This window comes from Hibiscus syriacus, unplaced genomic scaffold (assembly GCF_006381635.1).
Source record: "Hibiscus syriacus cultivar Baekdansim isolate YM2019G1 unplaced genomic scaffold, ASM638163v2 tig00110584_pilon, whole genome shotgun sequence".
NCBI lineage: Eukaryota > Viridiplantae > Streptophyta > Magnoliopsida > Malvales > Malvaceae > Hibiscus > Hibiscus syriacus.
Genome location: NW_024062792.1, coordinates 180,236 through 200,909, shown reverse-complemented (window position 1 = coordinate 200,909; position 20,674 = coordinate 180,236). Strand labels below are relative to the sequence as shown.

At 32.8% G+C, this 20,674-nt stretch overlaps 2 protein-coding genes across 2 annotated transcripts; both read right to left on the bottom strand.

Moving 5' to 3' along the window:
• Positions 1 to 1,669: 1,669 nt before the first annotated feature.
• On the bottom strand, positions 1,670 to 5,333 carry LOC120133631 (serine/threonine-protein phosphatase PP1-like). Its single transcript, XM_039150182.1, has 4 exons — positions 4,820 to 5,333; positions 3,003 to 3,562; positions 2,474 to 2,695; positions 1,670 to 1,985 (listed from the first exon to the last, which is right to left on the bottom strand). The coding sequence occupies exons 1-4, from the start codon at positions 4,992 to 4,994 to the stop codon at positions 1,983 to 1,985; spliced, it is 960 nt and encodes a 319-aa protein (XP_039006113.1). The 5' UTR covers positions 4,995 to 5,333; the 3' UTR covers positions 1,670 to 1,982.
• A 12,123-nt stretch (positions 5,334 to 17,456) lies between these two features.
• Positions 17,457 to 18,098, bottom strand: LOC120133622 (ethylene-response factor C3-like). Its single transcript, XM_039150176.1, has one exon. The coding sequence runs from the start codon at positions 18,096 to 18,098 to the stop codon at positions 17,457 to 17,459; it is 642 nt and encodes a 213-aa protein (XP_039006107.1).
• Between the last annotated feature and the right edge of the window lie 2,576 nt (positions 18,099 to 20,674).

Here is a 20,674-nt window from a genome sequence, read left to right as displayed (position 1 = left end):
TTAAAAAGACTTTGCCACGATTACTTGGCATGTTACTGTAAAACCCTCAACCCGTATCCGACTCGAATCTGAATCCGATGTGTCACATTGACTTTTCAAATCATTTGCTTATACAAAATAACTAAAAATCAATTTGACATTTACAATAAAACCAAATAATTTTCATTATATAAAACATATGGTTTTACAAAACCTATCAGATGATACTTAATCCAAATTTTTATTTACATGCCAACTAAAATCAATATTATCAAATACATATGATTCAATTCTTTTCTGATCTGATTCTTGGAAAGGAGAAGCTGACATGTCTTGTATGTCTTCGATCCCTTTTCATCTTCTCGGAACCTACGTGTGAAACACTCACACACTAAGTCATTAACTTAGTTAGGCATAATAAAATGTATACTATAAACTTAATCACTTAACAGTACAAAACATTTCATATGATCATGTCATACCACTCATATAATATTACATATAACCAAATGCAGACATACACATATATTATCATTATCATCATCAATAATCTTATCATATTCCTTATGATCCTTATTATTACTAACATCATTATCATATCATACATATAACCTTATTATCATTAATCCCTTTTTAGCATATTAAATTGTAATTATCATTTATACACAACATATAACACATTTCACAAGAGCACAAATAACATCACACAAGATATATTTATGTTATCTCTTTTATTAGTCCATATATACTCGTGAGAACTAAAGATATGTGAATATAGTGAGGTTGTGCACATGTGCTGTCACCACATCTCGTATAAATTCCCACTTAGTGGCATACGAAATTTATCCCGAAGGACCTCATGTATGTCCCAAATGACCTATGTATATGTCCCGAATGACCTATGTAACCCTCGACTCTTGGCATGCCAACTATACATATAACTCTTATATCTCATAACATGGACATTATCATTATGATATTTCATGTCACTTATTTTACATAAACATATAAACACATGTAATCACGTAGCTTATGTCATATATTCTCGTAGAGTCTCATATCTCATTATCACATATATCACTTTCACATATTTCGTCATATATCTCTTGTCATATATCTCATCTCTTATGCTCATATAACTTATTATCGCATATAACTCATAGTCACATAATCACAGTCATATAATCATTTGCTCATCTCTTATGATCATCTGACTATAAGACGTTGCTTTGTTGAGTCATTCAACTATTAAAAGTTATAAAATGATCATCTGACTATAGAACATTGTTTTGTTGGATCATTCGACTATTAAAAGTTACAAAATAATTATCTGACTATTCATATGTTACAAACTCGTCATTTTTCGTTAAAAAAATTGATGGTAGTCTAAGTTAGACGTTAACATGATGACTAAGATATGATAATTGTTTGAGATTCCGGGATCAAATTTTATCATATTATAGTCAGCATTTTAACATCCAACTTGATTTGCCGTTAATTTTTTTAGCGAAAAAAATAAGTTTGAAACATAAATAGTCGATTGACAATTTTATAACATTTAATAATTGAAAATTTTAACAAAACAAAACCTTGTAATCAAAGAACATGAATCGATATATCATATTTACCAATATCTTCAAAAGTCATATTGCATGAAATAGAAAAGTTTTGAGAGAATGAAGCATGAGACTTGTACCAAATTCAGATTTGCTGTCCCTCACCAAGAATAATGTCATTTAACAGACTTTCATGGTCTCAGAGCAGAGAACCTCAACACACTATTAAATTCATAGCAGCTATTAATGTACAAGGAGGAAGAGAAGAGAAAGGACGATTACGGCCTTTCGACCTTCAAAACCCAAATTCATACCAGAGAGGCATCATTTTCTAAGGCCTACCGTCGAGCATAATATCTTGAAATAAAAAAACTCCAATTCTGGTTTATCGGTGATGCATGCAATCTACTTTGCCAAATGCTGCTCTCATACCTTTGCACCAAGGAATCACTGAAATGAAACAGAGAACGATTAGGGGAGTCGACAAAAGTTCAATGCACACGGTAAATGCTATCCCCAAAAAATACTGGGGAAGTATCGAAGATGATATTCAGCTGTTGGTGTAAAGAATCTTGCTCAAAACTCCATATTCAGCTGTTGGTGTATAGAATCTTGCTCAAAACTCCAGTTTCATGCAAGTTGAACATTTTTCAATCTCCCCTTTGAAAGACACACACAGTTTAATTTAAAGACCGACGGCAAAATTAATCACGAGAAAAAGAAAATAAAAAAGCAGACACTTGATGACAAAGTTAAATAGTTTGAACCAACTATAGATATTAACTCGATAACAAAGCTAAAGAAAGTAATACCTTAAAGGTCCCTAGCATGAAAGAAAACTACATGAGAACCTTGATTGACATTGAAACATCATGCAGCTGGCGCCCTATATTCATTGGTTAAATTACATGATTGAAGATTTTACTCGTAGAATTTACCTCGACTCCTGCTGGGGAGTTTCCGGGCTTTGCTGTGGTTGTGCTCCCCAGGTTAAACTTTGGCCTCTTATCAGCAGGCTTCAAAATTTGAAAGGAGCACATCAAAGTCTCGTCCACACTCATCATGGCTCCAGAGTTATCAAACTCCCCGCAATAGTTGGGTGCTGAAAATATAGTTACTAGTTGTCGGTCGGCAAAGAACTCGTAGCCATCTTCCACAACCTAGAATATATAAAAAATACTATATATATGAGCATAAGTAGGGTAAGCTGACAATCATATCTTCTAAGATTAAAAATAAGGATTATGAAGTATGTATAAAAAGGAGCTGAAACCGTTTACAGAAGAAATGCCAAATGATTGACGACAGATCTAAACTTACAACAGAAGTAATTGGACGTCAGGGCATAAAATAGGTATCATTTTCAGAAAATAACCAATAAAACCAAATGAAATGTGCATTAGCTCCTATACATTTTTGTAAAACCTGAATGTAAAACATAAATTGAGCAGCTAGAAGACGTAAAACCTGATGGGCGCGGCAAATGAGATCCAGATCATGTTTCTCGAGAAACTCTGATACTTTGTCAGCCCCAAAAGTATATGAAACACCCCTGTCGTTCATTCCCCAACCTTGAACATCTTTACTTGGATCTGACCAGAGAAGATCACAGAGCAAACCTGTGTCAGGAACATCAGTTGGGCGTTGTAAACTTCGTATCTGATCCAAATTATTGAGATCAGGAGAAAGGCCTCCATGCATACACAGGATCTTCTCATCAATCAGCGCTGCCACAGGTAGGCAGTTAAAACATTCGGTGAATGTTTTCCATAGCCTAACATTAAATCTTCTCTTACACTCATCATAGAACCCATATATGCGGTTTATAGAAGCACATTCATGGTTTCCCCGCAAGAGGAAAAAGTTTTCAGGATATTTTATCTTGTAAGCAAGAAGAAGACATATGGTCTCCAGACTTTGCTTGCCTCGATCAACATAGTCCCCCAAAAATAAGTAGTTGGAATTTGGAGGCAATCCGCCGTACTCAAAAAGCCTTAGAAGATCAGAATATTGACCATGAACATCACCTGAATGCCATAAACAGATTTCACAAAGGAAAGAAATTCAGAACTATTCCCAACTCAAAGGAAACAGTTACTTGGAGAAAATATAATATAAATTACAACTACTATCATGAAAATGATTTCCTCAAAATCATACCTTATAGAACAATAACATTAGTAGTATAAGTGCCGCATATAAATCAATTTGAAGTATGGGGCAAATAGTTCAACAGAATTTTCAAAGAGGAAATTCTTTTCATATACGCGAAACACTAAAAAATCCCAATTCGACTATAAAAAACTGGAGCGGATCATTGAGGGGAGAGGAAAAACTAGCATGCCACACTTGCAAATCATACTAATTAAACAAAGAAAATGTGGTGGATAATCAATATATCCCAATGAAAAATACAGACTTTATAACATTCAACGATACGAAATTAGCCGAAAAACAATTAAGCAATTCAAATCATAGTCTTAAGCCTTAGCAATAAAAGAAATCAGGAAAAAGATTCAAGTCACACGACTAGGTGCAAAATAGCATACAACGTGTCCCCCATGCTCAAAAAAATCATTCCAAGTGCAAAAGTCAACAGGATACAACTTTGCAATCCAAAGCATAAAGAACTATTATTTTGAATTAAGCAGTTTGGTGTAAACTCATATTACAAATTTGTTCAATGGAACAAACTGAAAACCTAAAGTTTCCAACCGGCATAACATTTTCCACTGCATCGTTAAAAACGAACAGAATCTTCTCAGAATTAAGGAACCAAAACCACTGCAAAACAAGGTTACCAATCTGAATAAAAGGCCAATTTTATGAAATGGACACAAAACACTCCACAATAAGAACTAAAGCCACGCAGCAAAGAAACATCATTTGATCAGCCCATCAGAAACTAAGTTAGCTATAACTAACAAGTAATAACCCAATAACCATCCAAAACTACACAAATAAACCTCTTAGAGCATACAATACCAGGGTTTAACAGTAAAAGTGGGACTTATTTGGCAACCCTGCAGGGATACCTTTACTAAATTCCAAGTTAAAGCATTTATAACATAAATTAAAATAAAAATTTAACACCCAAAAAAAGGGGAGGAACCATTAAGCATAAATAAAGTGCCAATCTTGAAATGAAACTGCAGTTCTAACAAAATTGACCTGAAAGTCCCAAAATTCAACTTCAGATAATTAAACAAAGACAGAATAAATATATGGGTCATCAAAGAACAAAACAATAAAACTTGGGTATGTAAAGAATAAGTGAACAATACCACAAATCTTGATGGGTGCTTCAATTTCCAATAAGTTAGGTTGTTGCATGAAAATATCTTTAGAAACCACGCAAAGTTGCCGGATCTCCGATTCCGATAGCTGCACTTGTTTCCCTGGTTTTCCACGAACTTCCAAAAGCCGATTAATGATATCATCAAGTACCCCTTGCTCCATTTTCAACTGACTTCTTTCTAAAAGGGTAAAAAACTGAGTTATGGGGTTTAAACAAAACGAAGAGAGAAAAGTCAATGCCTATTTTTCTTCTCTCTTATGGGATGTGAAGGTGGAAGAGGGAAGAGGACGAAGAAGGAGAAGTGTTCGCCGCCGGTGAAGAGGAAAGTCGCTTCGAGGAGGAGAAGGGTGTCGTTTTCTAGAGAAATCGAGTCGTTTCTTTTTGTTTCAGTGGAGGGCTTTGGTTGAAGAGGTAAAGGCAAAAAAGCAAAAGAGACGTGGGGAAATTTCTTTGGAGAGAATTGGAGAATACTATGTTAGAATGACTGTAATCGGCTTTGATATTGGTTTACGTCGGCCATGGAAGCAAACAAAGAAAAGGTAAAGAGACAAGTTTTGGTAAATTTCGGTTTTTAGGATAAATTACAAGAGCAGTTCCTTATATTTTGATCCATTCAATTTAGTCACTAATTTAAAAAAATGATTTTGATCTATTACAATATCCATCTGTTCGATTTTAATCCTCAATTCAATAATAAAAATTTATTATTGAATTTGACGATTAAAAATAAAAAAAAATCATATTTTTCTTCAATAAGAACCTATATTAGCTCTCACTGAGTGACGGAAATAACAAATTTAGATCAACATTAAATAAAAATCATTGAACCAAAAACAACATATGACCATATAAGAGTAACAAAAGAGGCATGGAATCGTTCTTTTTTTTTAATCGATGAGTAAAAGAAGAAGAAAACATGTGATTTTTATTTTATTTTTTAATTGTTAACTCAAACTTGTAATGAATTAATGAAAATTAGTAATTGATGAACGAAAATTAGGGTTGAGCAACGAAACCGAGAAAATTGAAAAATCGATACGAACTGAGTAAAACGATTTGGTTCGGTTCAGGTTTATCTTTAAACAGTTTGGTTTCGGGTTGATTTAAAGAATTAATTCTATTAATTCGGTTCGGTTCGGATTTTCCATATGGAGCCCACTTGTTCCATATTGAACCAAAATAGACAATTTTTGTTTTGAATTTATAGTTTCAAGTGATTTTTTCATTGAAAAACTGACGAACCGAACCGAACCGAAAAATCGGTTTCACATAATTCAGTTTTTTAACCATTCGGTTTCAGTTTAAATTTTAAAAATCGTTTATTTCGGTTCGGTTCAATTTTTAGTAAAAAAATCTAATCGAACGGAATACACCCCTAACTAAAACTAAACATATCAATAACGTAGGGATTAAAATCATTCTTTTTTTAAATCGACGGTCTAATTAAATAGACTAAAAACATGAGAAACCACTATGTAGTTGATCTATTTTTCTATTCAAACAACAAAAACTTTTGTATTTTATGATATTAAGATCCAAATATTTCATAAGACAACAATTGCCTTTTTTTATCGTACTAATTCAAGTCTGATTAAATTTTAAGAAATATCTTTTTTAAATTTTAAAATAGTCTCGATCCTTGCTACTATAACAAATATTTCATAATAGTCTATCTATTGTATTTGTTTGCACCTTTCAAAAACTAGTCTTCTGCATTTTTCTACTTTTGCTTTTTTGTTGGTCTTCATCCTATACACCCACTTGACTCCAATTGAGTTGTGATCTTCTAGTCGACTTGTTAGTTTCCAAGTATCATTTTTTCTATTGTTGCAATTTCTTCGCCCATTGCATTCTTTCACTTGTCATCTTTAACTGCTTTTTCATATGTGGATCATTGTTTGCAAGTAAGAAAAGTAAAATATTTTTGTATTTCATAATCATTGTACCTTTCTGATATTCTTCTATCTTTTATAGATCTTTAAACTTTTGTGGGAGGTACTTCGAATCGTTCTATTATGTTGCTACCAATATTGTTGTTTGATGACGATGTAATTGAATTTTTTGAGTACCTAGATCATAATCTTCTTCATCTTGATTAATAAAATCATCATCATCTTTTTCTTTATAAAAATAGTCCTTGAACTTTCTTTTCTTTTTTGTTCCATCTCTAGTATTCTGTTTCATCGAACTCGGCCTATCTTGAAATTATTTTCTTCTTTGTGAGAGGATTATATAGCCTGTAAGCTTTGCTTCTTTCATCATGCCCGATGAAAATACAATATTGTCTGTCATCAAGCTTTTTCCTGGTCTGGTTAGGAATGTGGGCATATGCAATGCACCCGAAAATATTGAGGTCTCAAACTCCTAGTTTTTGGCCACTCCACGCTTCATTTGGAATCATATACTCACACTTTTGGTTGGACTTCGATTTAATAAGTAAACTGCAAAACAAACAGTTTCAACTTAGAAATTTCTTGGTAGGTGCTTATGTCACGCCCCTAGAGACTCTAACTCGGAACGTGTGGTTGTCTCGCCCTTGGACCTCCGAAACATGTGGCCTTAGGCACTCTTTGAAGACATTCGTTGGTTCTACATCTAAGTAAGCCTTACACCATGCCTTATAAGACCATAAAGTTAACAAAGGTTTACACCAAACCCTCAAGGCTTCAAAAGGATGCAGAAGCTTTAACACAATGTGGCCATTCAAGCAACCAAAGTTGAACACTCGTGTTGAAGTGTAAACACCACGGGAGCTACTCTTAGCCACCTAGGGATGATGTAAACAGAAAGAGAACTTAACTACTTAGAACAATTGAAAGGGATAAGAGAGTTTTAGAGTAAATGCCTTAGAGCTTTATTACTCTCTCAAATGAGAAAGGAAGAATGAGATGATTGAATGATTACAAATGAGGAGGGGATGCTCTCTATGTATACTTGAGCTCTCTCACAATCAATGGCTAGGATCAATTTACATCAATGGCTAAGATCGATCCTATTTAATACAAAATCACCTAATCTAAGGAAACTCAATACCATCTTATCTAATCACATCAATTAGTAGGATTCTTTCCTTTTATAGATGTTCACACTGGATATGGTAAAAATCCTCCAAAATCTCCATTGATTTGTTATCTCTTCCTATATTTTCCGAGCTCATGTGATCATCTTCTGATATGATGCCACTTTCCATATTTGCATAACCAATGTGAATGGACTCTCTAGCATTCTCCAAGTGATGGGCCAAGTTTGGTTGTCTTGGCAAGCCCGATTCTCCAAATCCAACCTCTTTGGCGGACTTATACGCCAATGTCTCAGACCCAAATATATGACCTGTGACACTCTCCCCCATTGGACTTAGCGACGCCCTCGTTATTGCACTAGAACGATTTTGGGCTCCTTTACTTTAGATACTTCCCAAAATATTGGCTCCTCGTGGTTACAAAACCACCTAAGCGGCTGACCATTTTTTAAAACATTTGACCAATATAACATCCAAACATAATATAAAACCCAAATATAATACGGTTACAAAATATAAGTATTTAAATATGGGGAAGCTACCAACAATAGTCTCCAAAAATACACAAGTGTAAAATATAGTTTACAAATCAAATAAGTAATTGGGGTCTATGATAGTACATGCTCTCTACAATACTCGAGACGTACTCTACTAAAGGATCGAGTCTAGAAGTCTTGAATCTAGCGATAAGGTCCTCAACTGGCACCCAATAACCTACGCACAAAAACACATTCCAAACGCTGAGCTCAGAAGCTCAGTGATAGACAAATAACCCTATTATACTACATGTATCCAACATATAAGCATGTTACAAGTATGGTTATAAACATTTGCATACACTAACACAACAAAAAAATAAGCATCATAGTGTAGCTCGAGGCCACTCAACGTCACGAAACTTAAACCCTTATTTGCTTACTAAAGAACCTTAGGTGACACATGGGTCACATAACATCAACATCTCCGTATACCTTGAGTTAAGGTTGGGTTGCGTAGCATTGGTACCTCGCCCCACTAGTCTACTCTTCTAGAGTACTCGAGATGTACTCGGGTCACTTAACATTGGTACAACATCCAACTAGAATTTAAAGTGCACAAGAACTGGATTGGGTATATCCGGATAATCTTTATTCTACCACGCAATTGTCATACAAGTGACTCGGGTGTCCTTGTTGTTTCCCGAGCATCACATAAATATTAAGTTTTCATTTGCAAACTTATTAAAAGTTTCCCTCACCAAACCATTTAGTTTCGTCTTTCTAATCCAAGCTAGGTTCATAGGCTAAATATTCACGATGATATTGATACTTCTCCTCGAGTATTGGTACTACCTCTTATGGTATCGATACTACCCAGAGTATCCGTATCGAAATTACGTTTGATGTTTTGGAAATTACCTCAGTGTCGATACACTTCCTGAGAGTATCGATACCCTACCCTCAGTATCGATACTTCATTGAGTACTGATACCAAAATTGCATTCGATGTTTAAAAGAATACTCCTTGAGGGGGTATCGATACTCTCCTCACAAACCATTTGAATTTTTCCTACTCACAACGAGCAGTATTGGTATTGTTCTTACAGTACCGATACCGTATACCAGAAAGTTTTGTTTAACTCATCTAAAACTTTCTAAAACACTCTTAAAGTGTCCCCAAGGCCCCCAATTGGTGTTTAAAGATTATTTAAAGTTTAAAGAAAATGAAAGGTCATTACTTTACACATGAATAACAACAACTCCCCGTTTTCATGCTTTAAACCCCAAGTGCACCCAAATGGCTCATACACACATACAAGCATCAAACTACACATGTTTATCTAAAAGCAATAAGGAAAGGATAAAAATGTGTTACCTTATGCTTAGGAGTTGTAAGAAAAACCTTAAGCTCACTCAAGCACCACTTTCTTTTTTCTCTTGTTTTTAGAGCCTTCACCAACTTCCCTCACTATAACAAAAAAAAATGAATAAGTTATTAACTCATCTAGGAGTTTAAGAAAGGTAAGAACGAGATTCCTAAAGCTTGGGAATGATTTAGAGCCTTCCACAAGCCCTAAACACAATACCCTTCTTAAACCCAACCATGGACACCATGGCCAAACTCTAAGGTTGTGAGCTCAAATTGTAGTTTTAAGGAAGAGGATTTCAAAACCTACATTCATCAATTCGATCTAGGAAGAATGAACAATAAAATTGTCTCCTTTTCTAGCTTCCACTTAAGAGAAAATGAAGAAGAAGAATGATGGAAAGAAGAAAAAGAAGGATGAAGAAAAAAAGGGAGCATGACACACATACATCATCAATTTTAATGAGAAATCATCTTTCAAAAAGTTCAAGAGTTATTTTCTCCTGTGTTGCTCCCTTTTTTACCTTCAATTCAAAGATACACTTTTCTAAAACTTAATGGGCTCAACCCAAGTCCAACTCACTTCATAATTGGACATGAGTTTCTCAAAAGCTTATTGGGTTTATTTAATTCTCTCTCGGGGTTAGCGCAAAACTTCTAACCCAGAAATCAAGGCGTTACATCTTTTATTGCCTCATCCTTATCGCCTCTGAATTCAATTCTCAGGGTCTTTCCCAGATGGATTGCATTCTTTGCCTTTCTAGTAAAATTATCTCATCTTACTTGTATATCTGAATCGGATAGTGATCTTCCCTCTAAATCCAATGGTGTTGTTGTCTTCCCTTTTTTCTTTAACCTCTTGTTGGCTCGGTCTCTCTTTTTCTCCTCTGCTTCAGTTAAGGCTTTATCTTGAAGTAATTGTAAAGAACCATATCTTCTTCTCTTAGTCAGTTTTGAGTTAGTCAAAAATTCATGAATCTTTAGTTTGTCATCTTCTCCCTTATTGTATCTCAACTCCTCTATAAAGCCTGGTGTGTGGCCTGGTGTGTGATTTATAACTATAGATGAGCCCTTGCCTTCAACTTTGTCCAATACATTCACTATTTCGGCCCAGTTTGGGATTTTTTTGACCGATGGACCATTGGAAATTTCTACTTGGTCTTCCATCAGATTGTTTAACTCGTTTCTCTTAAAACTCGATCCATCCATATCTTCTAATATTTTCCTTACGTGAGCAATGAGATTGGCATTGGGCCCATTTAGCCCACTTTCATCTAGGGTCCTTTATGGGCTATCACCCTCTTCAGAAGAAAGATCTTTTCCTCCTGGGTTACCTTGTGGTTAAGAATGTCGTTGTTGGCCTCGTTATTTTCACTCTTTCCTTAGTAGTATTATGATTTTTGATTCTCCCAGCAAGGAAGGCCCCTCCACATAGCCCACCATATCAAATTCCCCAAAACACCTACTTTCCTCTCTTTTATGGGAATTGATATCATCATAGGGGTACTTTCCCGTTTTTAATACATTAATGGCTTCGTCTTTTCCGAAAAAAATGTCCCCTGAACTATTCAACTTTTTCGTCTTGCCTGAGATCAGAGTTGTCTGCGATGAACTTTCCTCTTCTACTGAAACATAACTCATATATTTCTTGTTGATCGATCCTCTTACCTAATCTATGGTCGCATTTTATTTAAACGGATTGATTCCTGAAATTCTTCCGAAAATGATACACTCTCCTCGGACTTCATTACTTGTTTGTAATGGTTCCTTGTCTTGGTCGAGTTATCCAATAATCCTTTTCAGATGCTATTACTTTTAAGGTTACGTTGCCAACCTCGATTTCCACTGTTTCCTCTATCTTTCTGGCGTAGCTTGTGCTAATTAACATGGAGATCTTCTCACCGATTAAGGTTAGGTTTGCATTTTCACCAAGAGAATCCAATGATCCCCACAGTTCCGCCAACCTTTTAAACATAAAAGTATTCCAACATTGAATTGGCACCCCTGAAAATTCTACCCATGTTGCTCTCTTCAGTTTATTCAGGTTCTCTGACCACATTTTGACCTCTACGAAGATTTCTTTGAGAGACGACCAATTTAGATCGTCTAGTGCAATGAACAGGTCCTCGTCCTCAATTGATATTAAGAACGGTTTTCCTCTTACTCTTAGTATTTTTTATTTTCTCTAGCTCTATTCTTGGAGTCTTTGTTGGATGCTCCACACACTACATACCGTTGATGTTTGACCTATCAGGCATTCCTTTAGTTTCAGTAATTCCTCTAGTTCAATGTGCCCAGGTATTATTCTATTTCCTTCTTCTTCCCAGTCTTCGTCGGTTCCAGTTTCTGGTCCAACCTTTCTTTTTTCCACCGTATTATCTTACTTAGCAGTATTTAATCGGTTGCCTGGATTATCCTTTGTTATACTCATTTCATGTCTCCTTGTTCTTCTTTCTTCTATTGTCCCTCTATCGTTTTCTCTTTCATTTCTGGCATTTGCTATTCCTTGTTGACTCTTTCTGGTATCCCTTGCTCTTTCTTCTTCCTCCAGTACTGGTCCCTGCTGTTGTATCTAGCCATTGATGTCGTTAACCGACTCCCATTTAACGTTATGCCATTCGTATTACTTATCGCTTTTAGTGCATCCGCCCTATTTCCAAGCCTGACAAAGCCAAATCTAGCCCTCTTTCTACTTCTTTTTGATGTGATAAAACTATCAACAACCTCACCATATTGTTTTAGATTCATCAGTTTTAGATTCATTGTTTTATTTGTTATTATTTTTTAACATAATATATGAGTTGCAATTTGTGATAAAATTGATTATCTTTTTTATCACAATAACATGATTTATAATTTGTGATAAAATAATAAATTTTAGTTATTATGTAACAAGAAAATTAGATTGTTTTATGAAGAATTTTTTATCAAATAAAAGTTTATTACGATAAGAAAAGTCCTATTTTAAAAGGAAGTTTCCTCTAGTGTTATAAAAATGGAATCGGATATACTATTTGTGTTCATAGATAAATTTTTAACGATGTTCGATTTTGATTTGTGGTTGTTGATGGTCTTTCAGTAATTTAATCTTCTGTTGAAGTTCATTTGTCGATGCAGTCAAATTTGTTTGTAATATCTTTCTATAAACTTCTTTATAATTTTAAATATTTTCTCCTTTTAATAAATTAACGACCCCATTTACATAAAAAAATAACTATATTAATCAATTCAATCATAAATCGACATGTAATTAGAAATTTGGTGAGTCAACAACAACTATAAAAAATGAATAAGATCGATTAAATTCTAGAAAATATATCAAAATTGTCTTTTCTTTATTTATTTTTTATGCTTCATTGAAGACAAAGTTTATCTCACATAAATTAAAAAAGTTAACTTGTCAAAGATTTATGTAGGAACATAAAATAAATGTCTACTGAAAATTTGTTGCAGCAGAACAACGAAGATTGTTATGGTCTAATTGAGATTCCAAAACAAGTGTTTATTATCAGATAACAATTAAGTGAAGACTGAAGATGGGAGGCTTGAAACCGAGAAAGTACCTGGTGATGCTGACATAACGGTGATGGTTGGCTTTGGGTCTAACGAGGGCCGATGGGAGCATCGGAGCAGCGAACGATCACTCGACCAGTCGAGATGGAAGTACCGAAGCAGTGAGTGATATGGCGAGACCGTGCCTGAGGGAGGGGGATTAGGGATTGCAAATTTCCAATTTGGGGTTGGGAATAGATGACAAGGCTGTGTTTTAGTAAAATAGTTAAACGAGTAATTCAGATTGGGTTTAAGCCGGATCATCTCGGGTTGAGTCATTTCGGTTTGAGATTTGATTTAGATTGGGTCAAGTCATTTCGGGTTCGGTTTTAATTCGAGTTTATAGTAAGTTAGATCAAAATCAGATCGTTTGGTTTTCGGATTGGGTCAATACTATATTGGTTAATTTCGGATCGGATCAATATCGTATCGGTCAATTTTCGGGTGGGTAAATATCATATTGATCATTTTCATTTCGGGTCAATATTTATATTTTCGGGTCAATTTGAATTGAGTTAAGTATTAGTTCAATCAAGTATATATAAAATTATTGATATTCTTATAAGAAAAAATATATTTTTGTTTGTCAATCTTATTATTTAAATTCAAGTTCAATTTTCAAAAATTCAATGTTTCAAATTATACCATTATTTATGGATGACGATTTAACCCGAACCTGTAAGACATATTAGATTTTGTGAGTTGAATTTTTTATTGTTCTAGCATGAAAAGTTTATGGTACAACCAATTTGGTGAATAAATAAGTTTTAAATTATAAATTTTATTCTCAATTAAAAAATTTAATTAGATATTTTAATTAAACGTTTGATGTCTAATTATAAATATAATATTTATTAAATTTAAAAAATGATATCATAATTATATTTGAATGAATATTGATATAAATAATTTTATAAATGATATTACATTTTTTATAATATTAAATTATAAATAAAAATAAATATTTATATATTAGTTTGGTGGAGATGTTGAGCAGCGTATCACTTGTTTGGTTAAGTGAAGAGATAGGTGCTTTTATTTTTCAGAAATCTATGGTTGCAATTTGGGCAGCGAGTATGTGCACCTTTGGAATCATTTAGTTGATTTAAAGGACAAGTTGGGTGACATTCTTTAGATTGTTGGTGGTGATTTTAACATTGTGTCTAGGGTTGAGGAAAGCTCGGAAACTATTGGTTCAACTTTGGAAAGGGATATGGAGGATTTTAATAAATGTTTGGGGATTTTGGGGCTTGTTGATCATGCTTTTGTAGGTCCGGTTTTTCCTTAGTCCAACTGTCAAGGGTACTCGATCCTTGCTCAGAAATTGGACAGGGTGATGATTTTTTCCTAGGTGGCTGGAATTATTTCCTCGTGTTGTGGTGGAGATCTTGGTTCCTTCTCCTTCGGATCATTGTATGGGTGTGGTTGGAGAAAAGGTTTGTGTTGTGATGGAATTATTTTTCCATATGAATTAGCAGCACCAACCAAGCAACCTCGGTGTTAAAGGAATTGTTGTTCATTCGTTGAGTGTTATGTTGTTTGCCAATATTATATGCTTTATTGAAATCCAACTTTAACACTACTCCCCCGAACCACTTTGACCCGACGCCATAGAGTGTATAATTTCATTGACTATTAAAATCCCATCCACTGTCTGTCGATCATGAAGATATGTGCATCGAGTATCACTAATAATTTTATCAAGAACAAGCCTCAGCCTCCTCGAGAGCACCTTCGCAACGATTTTATACACCGAGCCCACTAGACTTATTGGCCTATGATCGGCCACCTCCAAAGGATTTATGACCTTCGGAATAAGCGTAACGAACGACGCATTTACTCTTGGCGGAAGTTTACCTGTCTCATGGAATTTCTTCATCAAGTTCATCAAATCCCCTTTGACAATTTCCCAGCATTCCTTGAAAAAGTGCATATTATGGCCATCAAGCCCCAGTGCTTTTGAACTCTCACAATCCCAGATAGCTTCCTTAACCTCACGCATCGAGAATGGATCCTTCAACTGAGTGTGATGCCTAGAGTCGTGCTTACAAAAGGCAGTCAAAAAAATAAATTTAATGATGTGAGAGACATTAAAGTTGGATGTTCCTAATAGGAATAAAATAATAGGAAGATATGTGTGGCCTTAGGTGGTGAGGTAAACACTCTGAAATTAAGTCTATGGAAGTTGGAAAAGTTCACAAATACCATTTGGTCAAAAGTATGAGAATGAGATCAAACTTAATTGGGACCTTAAATATAATTTCCTTGTAGGATTTAATCAAACTCTGTCTCAAGTACACAATTTTATTTGGAGGCAAAACAACAGTAGAAATGTATATAATATTTGGAGAAGAAAATTTCCATCTTGCGTTTTAGTCTTCGAAGGTAATTTCTGTTTTTCTACCAGCGTTTAGGATTTAGGGTTTAGGGTTCATAATTTTTTTATTTCTTAATACTATTATTAATATATAATTTATTAACTGGTAAATTTAAATTAAATATTATAGATGTCCGTTATAAGAATAATACTTTTAGCTTTAGTTTTTTTAGATAACTCGTATATTTATATATCGAAAGATTATTGTAAGATGTTTCGAGAGTACAAAAGTATAACAAAAAAATTTAGGGAACTGTTACGGTGCTCAACGAGCACAGCTGAGCATCATTAATTTAATTTATACAAATTTTAAATTTTAAAAAATTCAACGTATAATCATAAATTAATTAAAAATCTAAAGTTAAATCATTTAAGCAAAGAAATTTTTTAGATTTTTTAATTTAAGAGTTGATATTTGATCTAATTATTGTTAAAAGAAAGTTATAGAAACTAATGTAATTAAAATGTTTTTTTTAATATTTCACCTTTAAAATTTTAATTAATTTATAATTATACGGTACTTAGTGATGCTCGTCGCGATAGACTCGTCCAAAAATTTAATACTCAATCAAGAAGATTTTACATTTTACAAATATTAAAATTTACTGAACCTATCCTGTTTATTTATTCTATTTACATCATCAAAAATTTTATATTTATTTTTATTTAAGAATCTAATACTTTATTTCATTGAATCATTAACGATTGACCATAATTATTTTTTTCATTAATATATACGTATGCGGTTGATATTTATCATTTGATACATGGTGATAATCCACGAAATTAGACTGTTTCAACTGACCAAACAGCCCTTCCATTCAATTTATTTGATCATCAATTCCTTTTTCTATTTTGTTTCCTTTCTTTGAAAGATGGAACTCGAAAAATCAAACTACTGCTATAACAATACTTGTTCGACATGATAATTTTTCAATGTCGATGTAGCAGTACTATCCGGTGACATAACATCGTCATTGTTATTTTTTTAACGATAAATGAGCAAAACAGAAACTACGTAATAGATATGTGACCAAAATAGGTAGTTTATCCTTGGAAGAATATGACTAAGGAAAAAAAAGGGATACAAAGAACCTCATCCATGAATTTCAATTCAAAAGACAACCACAAATTACCAGTGAATCGAAGGACGGCTTAAGAAACTTATGGTATACTTCTTTCCTACATTCACCATTCAACACCAATTTCTATTTTTCTTTTATAAGAATTATGTTGTTTTTTTTGTTGCATTAAATTTGGTTCGTTAAAGTGTCTTTTCATTCTTGATTCATCTAGAAAAATCCAACACATATTAGGGTATTGAATCAAATTATTAGCAAAGATTATTCTTGCTCAAAGAGACCAAATTAAGCAATTCAGCTAGGGGTGCAACGAATATCACCGACCGTAAGGATGATTGAGCATTTATTATTAAATGGTTGAGAATATTTAAAATAAATATTTCTTTATAATCAATATTAACTTGATAAAAAAATACGAGAAGTGAAGCAGGAGGAGTAAATCGATTTTTTGGCTATTTCGATTTTAATTTGAAAATTAAATGTTTATACTCTACTCTAATTTATCTTGAATATTTTTAGTGTCGAGACTGATCGGATTTTAAAAAAAATTGTCATTGTTAACTGAAACTATCATATATATAGTAAAAAAAAATTATATTCTTATTATATCAAATATTTTCTTATATTAATATATATGATGATTAACACGTACAAATTTATGAGAAAGAGAAGGTGATGGTATTAAGATATACAAATTAAATAGACAATGTCCAAAAAAATTATGATCGTTCTTCATCTTTCCGATTATTCACCAATAAGGAGTTGCAGTTTCAGATAAACTTAAAAGTTCCTCCAAATAATCAGCACCTAAATCCTCCAACACCAGTACATTCTCATCTTCCTTCATCGTCTTCGTGTTATCCGCTCGTCTCGTTTTCATGGAGTACCTTTTCTTCATCGTCAACACAGGCGAGCATCCTTCTTCAAACCCGTATTCCATTTCCTGAAGCGATTCGTAAACTTTATCCATGGGGAAATTGAGTACCGCCATTGGACCTCGCATAGCCAATGCAGCTTGATCGTAGGCTAACGCTGCCGATTCCGCCGTATCGAAAGTTCCGAGCCAAACTCTGACACCATTCCTCGTCGAATCTCTGATCTCGGCCGCGTATTTCCCCCACGGCCGCTTTCGAACACCGCGATACGACACTTCCTTTGCCGTCTCCTCTTCGACGGCGGCCGCGGAGTTCACTTCGTGCTCATCTCTGGAACTACTGGCTTGATTCAGAACTCCAAGAAGAAGCATTTCCTGGGAATCGTTTTCATTGAAGGGAAGACCAGGGTTATGGTGGTGATAGGTGAACGAAGAATTATTTTCTCGGGAAATGAAGGAAGAAGATGATTCAGAGGAGAAATGGAGATTTGGGTATTGAAAATATGAAGAATCCATGTATCTGAAAATCAAAGTAGAATGCTTTTGATCTTTGAACAAGCTCTCTTTGGTTGTAGGAACTGGAATGAAATTTGAAGGCTGGGGATATTTATAGTGAGCAAGGGAGGGAGATTTAATTTTATTTTATTTTTTTGAAAAAGAAAATAAAAAAGAAAGAAAAGAAAAGAGGGTAAAAATACATGGAGAATCTAAAAGCGTCAAACATCATTATTTGGTCGTTAGTGGAAGTTAATACACGTGAGTCAAAGGAAATATACGTGGGGTATGGCGGCCTGGTCAACCCACAATTTTGTTATTACATCGCCACCTTCATCATTTTAATTCCCACATTATTTTTGAGTTATTTACATACTGATTATAGTTTTTTTTTCTTTCCCGGTTTCTAAGGTTTCCTGAGTCGCACACTTAGTTTTAATGTGTGAGTCTTCCAATAAAATATTTTTACATACATAAAGATTCAAACTCGATGCATGTTTAAGTAATATCAAACTGCTTATCACTTGAACCAATCACATTAGTTATGGGCCATAGCCCCTCAAAAATGTTTGGGTAAACTATATTTTCAATATCTAAACTATTATTTCATTTCATTTTGGTGCCTATATTTTTTTTTGTTTCAAAATCATGTCTAACATTTAGTTTAGGTTTCATTCTGATTCCTTGTCGTTAAAACTTAACGGTGATGTTAATATGTCATCATAATATAATGTCATGTCAACATTGAAAAAAATAAAAAAAAATCACATCACTAGTTTTGTTAAATTTTTAACGGTTAGAAATTAAATTGAAACCTAAAATAAATGTTAGGTGTGATTTTGAAACAAAATAAAATTTAGGTATCAAAATGAAACAAAAATTATAACTTAGGTATTAAACGTCTAGTTTACCCAAAATATTAAAAAATATTAATATTAATATTAATATTTATATAATATATATTAAATAATTAAGTTTAGCTCCCTAAGAAACATGTATAATAAGTTATTAAATTCGGTTATACAAAAGATGTGCATTCTACTTTTGGATTTAAAAATCACTTAATTATCATTTATTATTATTTTAGCAATCATTTTTAGTTATTATTTTATTATTATTAAATTTGGTTATACAAAATAAGCTTAGCAATCATTTTTTATATTATTATTTTATTTTTAGACAAATGAAAATTTATGTTCCTTTTTCAATTTTTATTTCAAGATATAGAAAAATCTTTTTATTTTTAGTATTTAATTGTTCATCTTCTTTGAGTTGTTCGTTTTATTTGATTTCAAGATATAATTTGATTTAATAAAAATATTAGAATATTTTAATTAATATATACAATTTTTTTAATTGGCCCCCTCAAATTCCGCCACTATTGGTTACATAGGAGTTTTTTCATATAACGAAGAGGTTATTCAAGGATAATATTGATTAAATATTTGATAAATATGAATCGATATAAATAAATAATATTATATATTTCGTTTAAATTAAAATATATTATTAAAATATTAAATATTCGATATAAAAATAATTATCTAAACGTACCTTAATTAATTTTAAGACTATCTAATGTTATCACCTATCTTGCACTCCAATTGATTAATTCCGCCAGCAAAAATGAAGTGATACTATCATAAAATGTCATGCGACATCGCTGGAATTTGATACATGATTAAATTTAGAAAAAATAAAATTAATTCAACATTTTAAAATTATATTTTTTAGAAAAACATATTATTTGAAAAAGTTATTTAGATTCTTTTACTTTTTTGGATTTTAAAAAAAGCACAAGTTAAAAAAAATAAAAATTCTCAAACATATATTTTACAAATTTATATTATTTTATATTTATTTAATTTTTTAAAAAATTTAAATTTTTATATTACCACCTACACTTTCGGATTGTCATGTGATATTTTCTAAGAGTACGTTACATAGCTGCCACAATTGAGTTCCTCATCCTATTTCAAACAAAATCTAACCAGTGGTGACTCTTCATCGTCATTGGAGATGGGGGGTCGAAGGGAGAGAGACAACGCTTAAAAATAATTTTTTTATTATAAAAATAAAAAATATAATGGTAGACACCTAAAAATGTAATGTAAAAAACATTACACATATATTTTTTAACAAAAAAATTTTTAGACATCAAAAGTTAATTTAAGATATATTTTAGACACTTAAAATATATTAAACCTTATTTTAGACATCAAAAGCGAAGGCGATTGACAAATGAAAGAATTGAAGGCAGCCAAAGAAAAGCCCAAAAACTCGAATAAAATAAGCTCAAATCACAAATAACAAAACAATAAATATATAATCTATAATTACAATCACTTGAACTCAATTTTTCTTTAAAAAAATTAATAATATAAAATAATTACAATGTAATATATATTTATTTATTTTTTCAAATTTATTAATAATATAACACAATTTGTAATTATAACCGTTTAAACATAAATTTTTTAAATAAAATAATATTTTCTTTCACCTCGAACACGAAACGATAAGAACATAATAGAACACAACCCTATAAAGAGCACTAACCGGAGTTGATTCAAGCAATTCAAACCATCTGAGAAAAG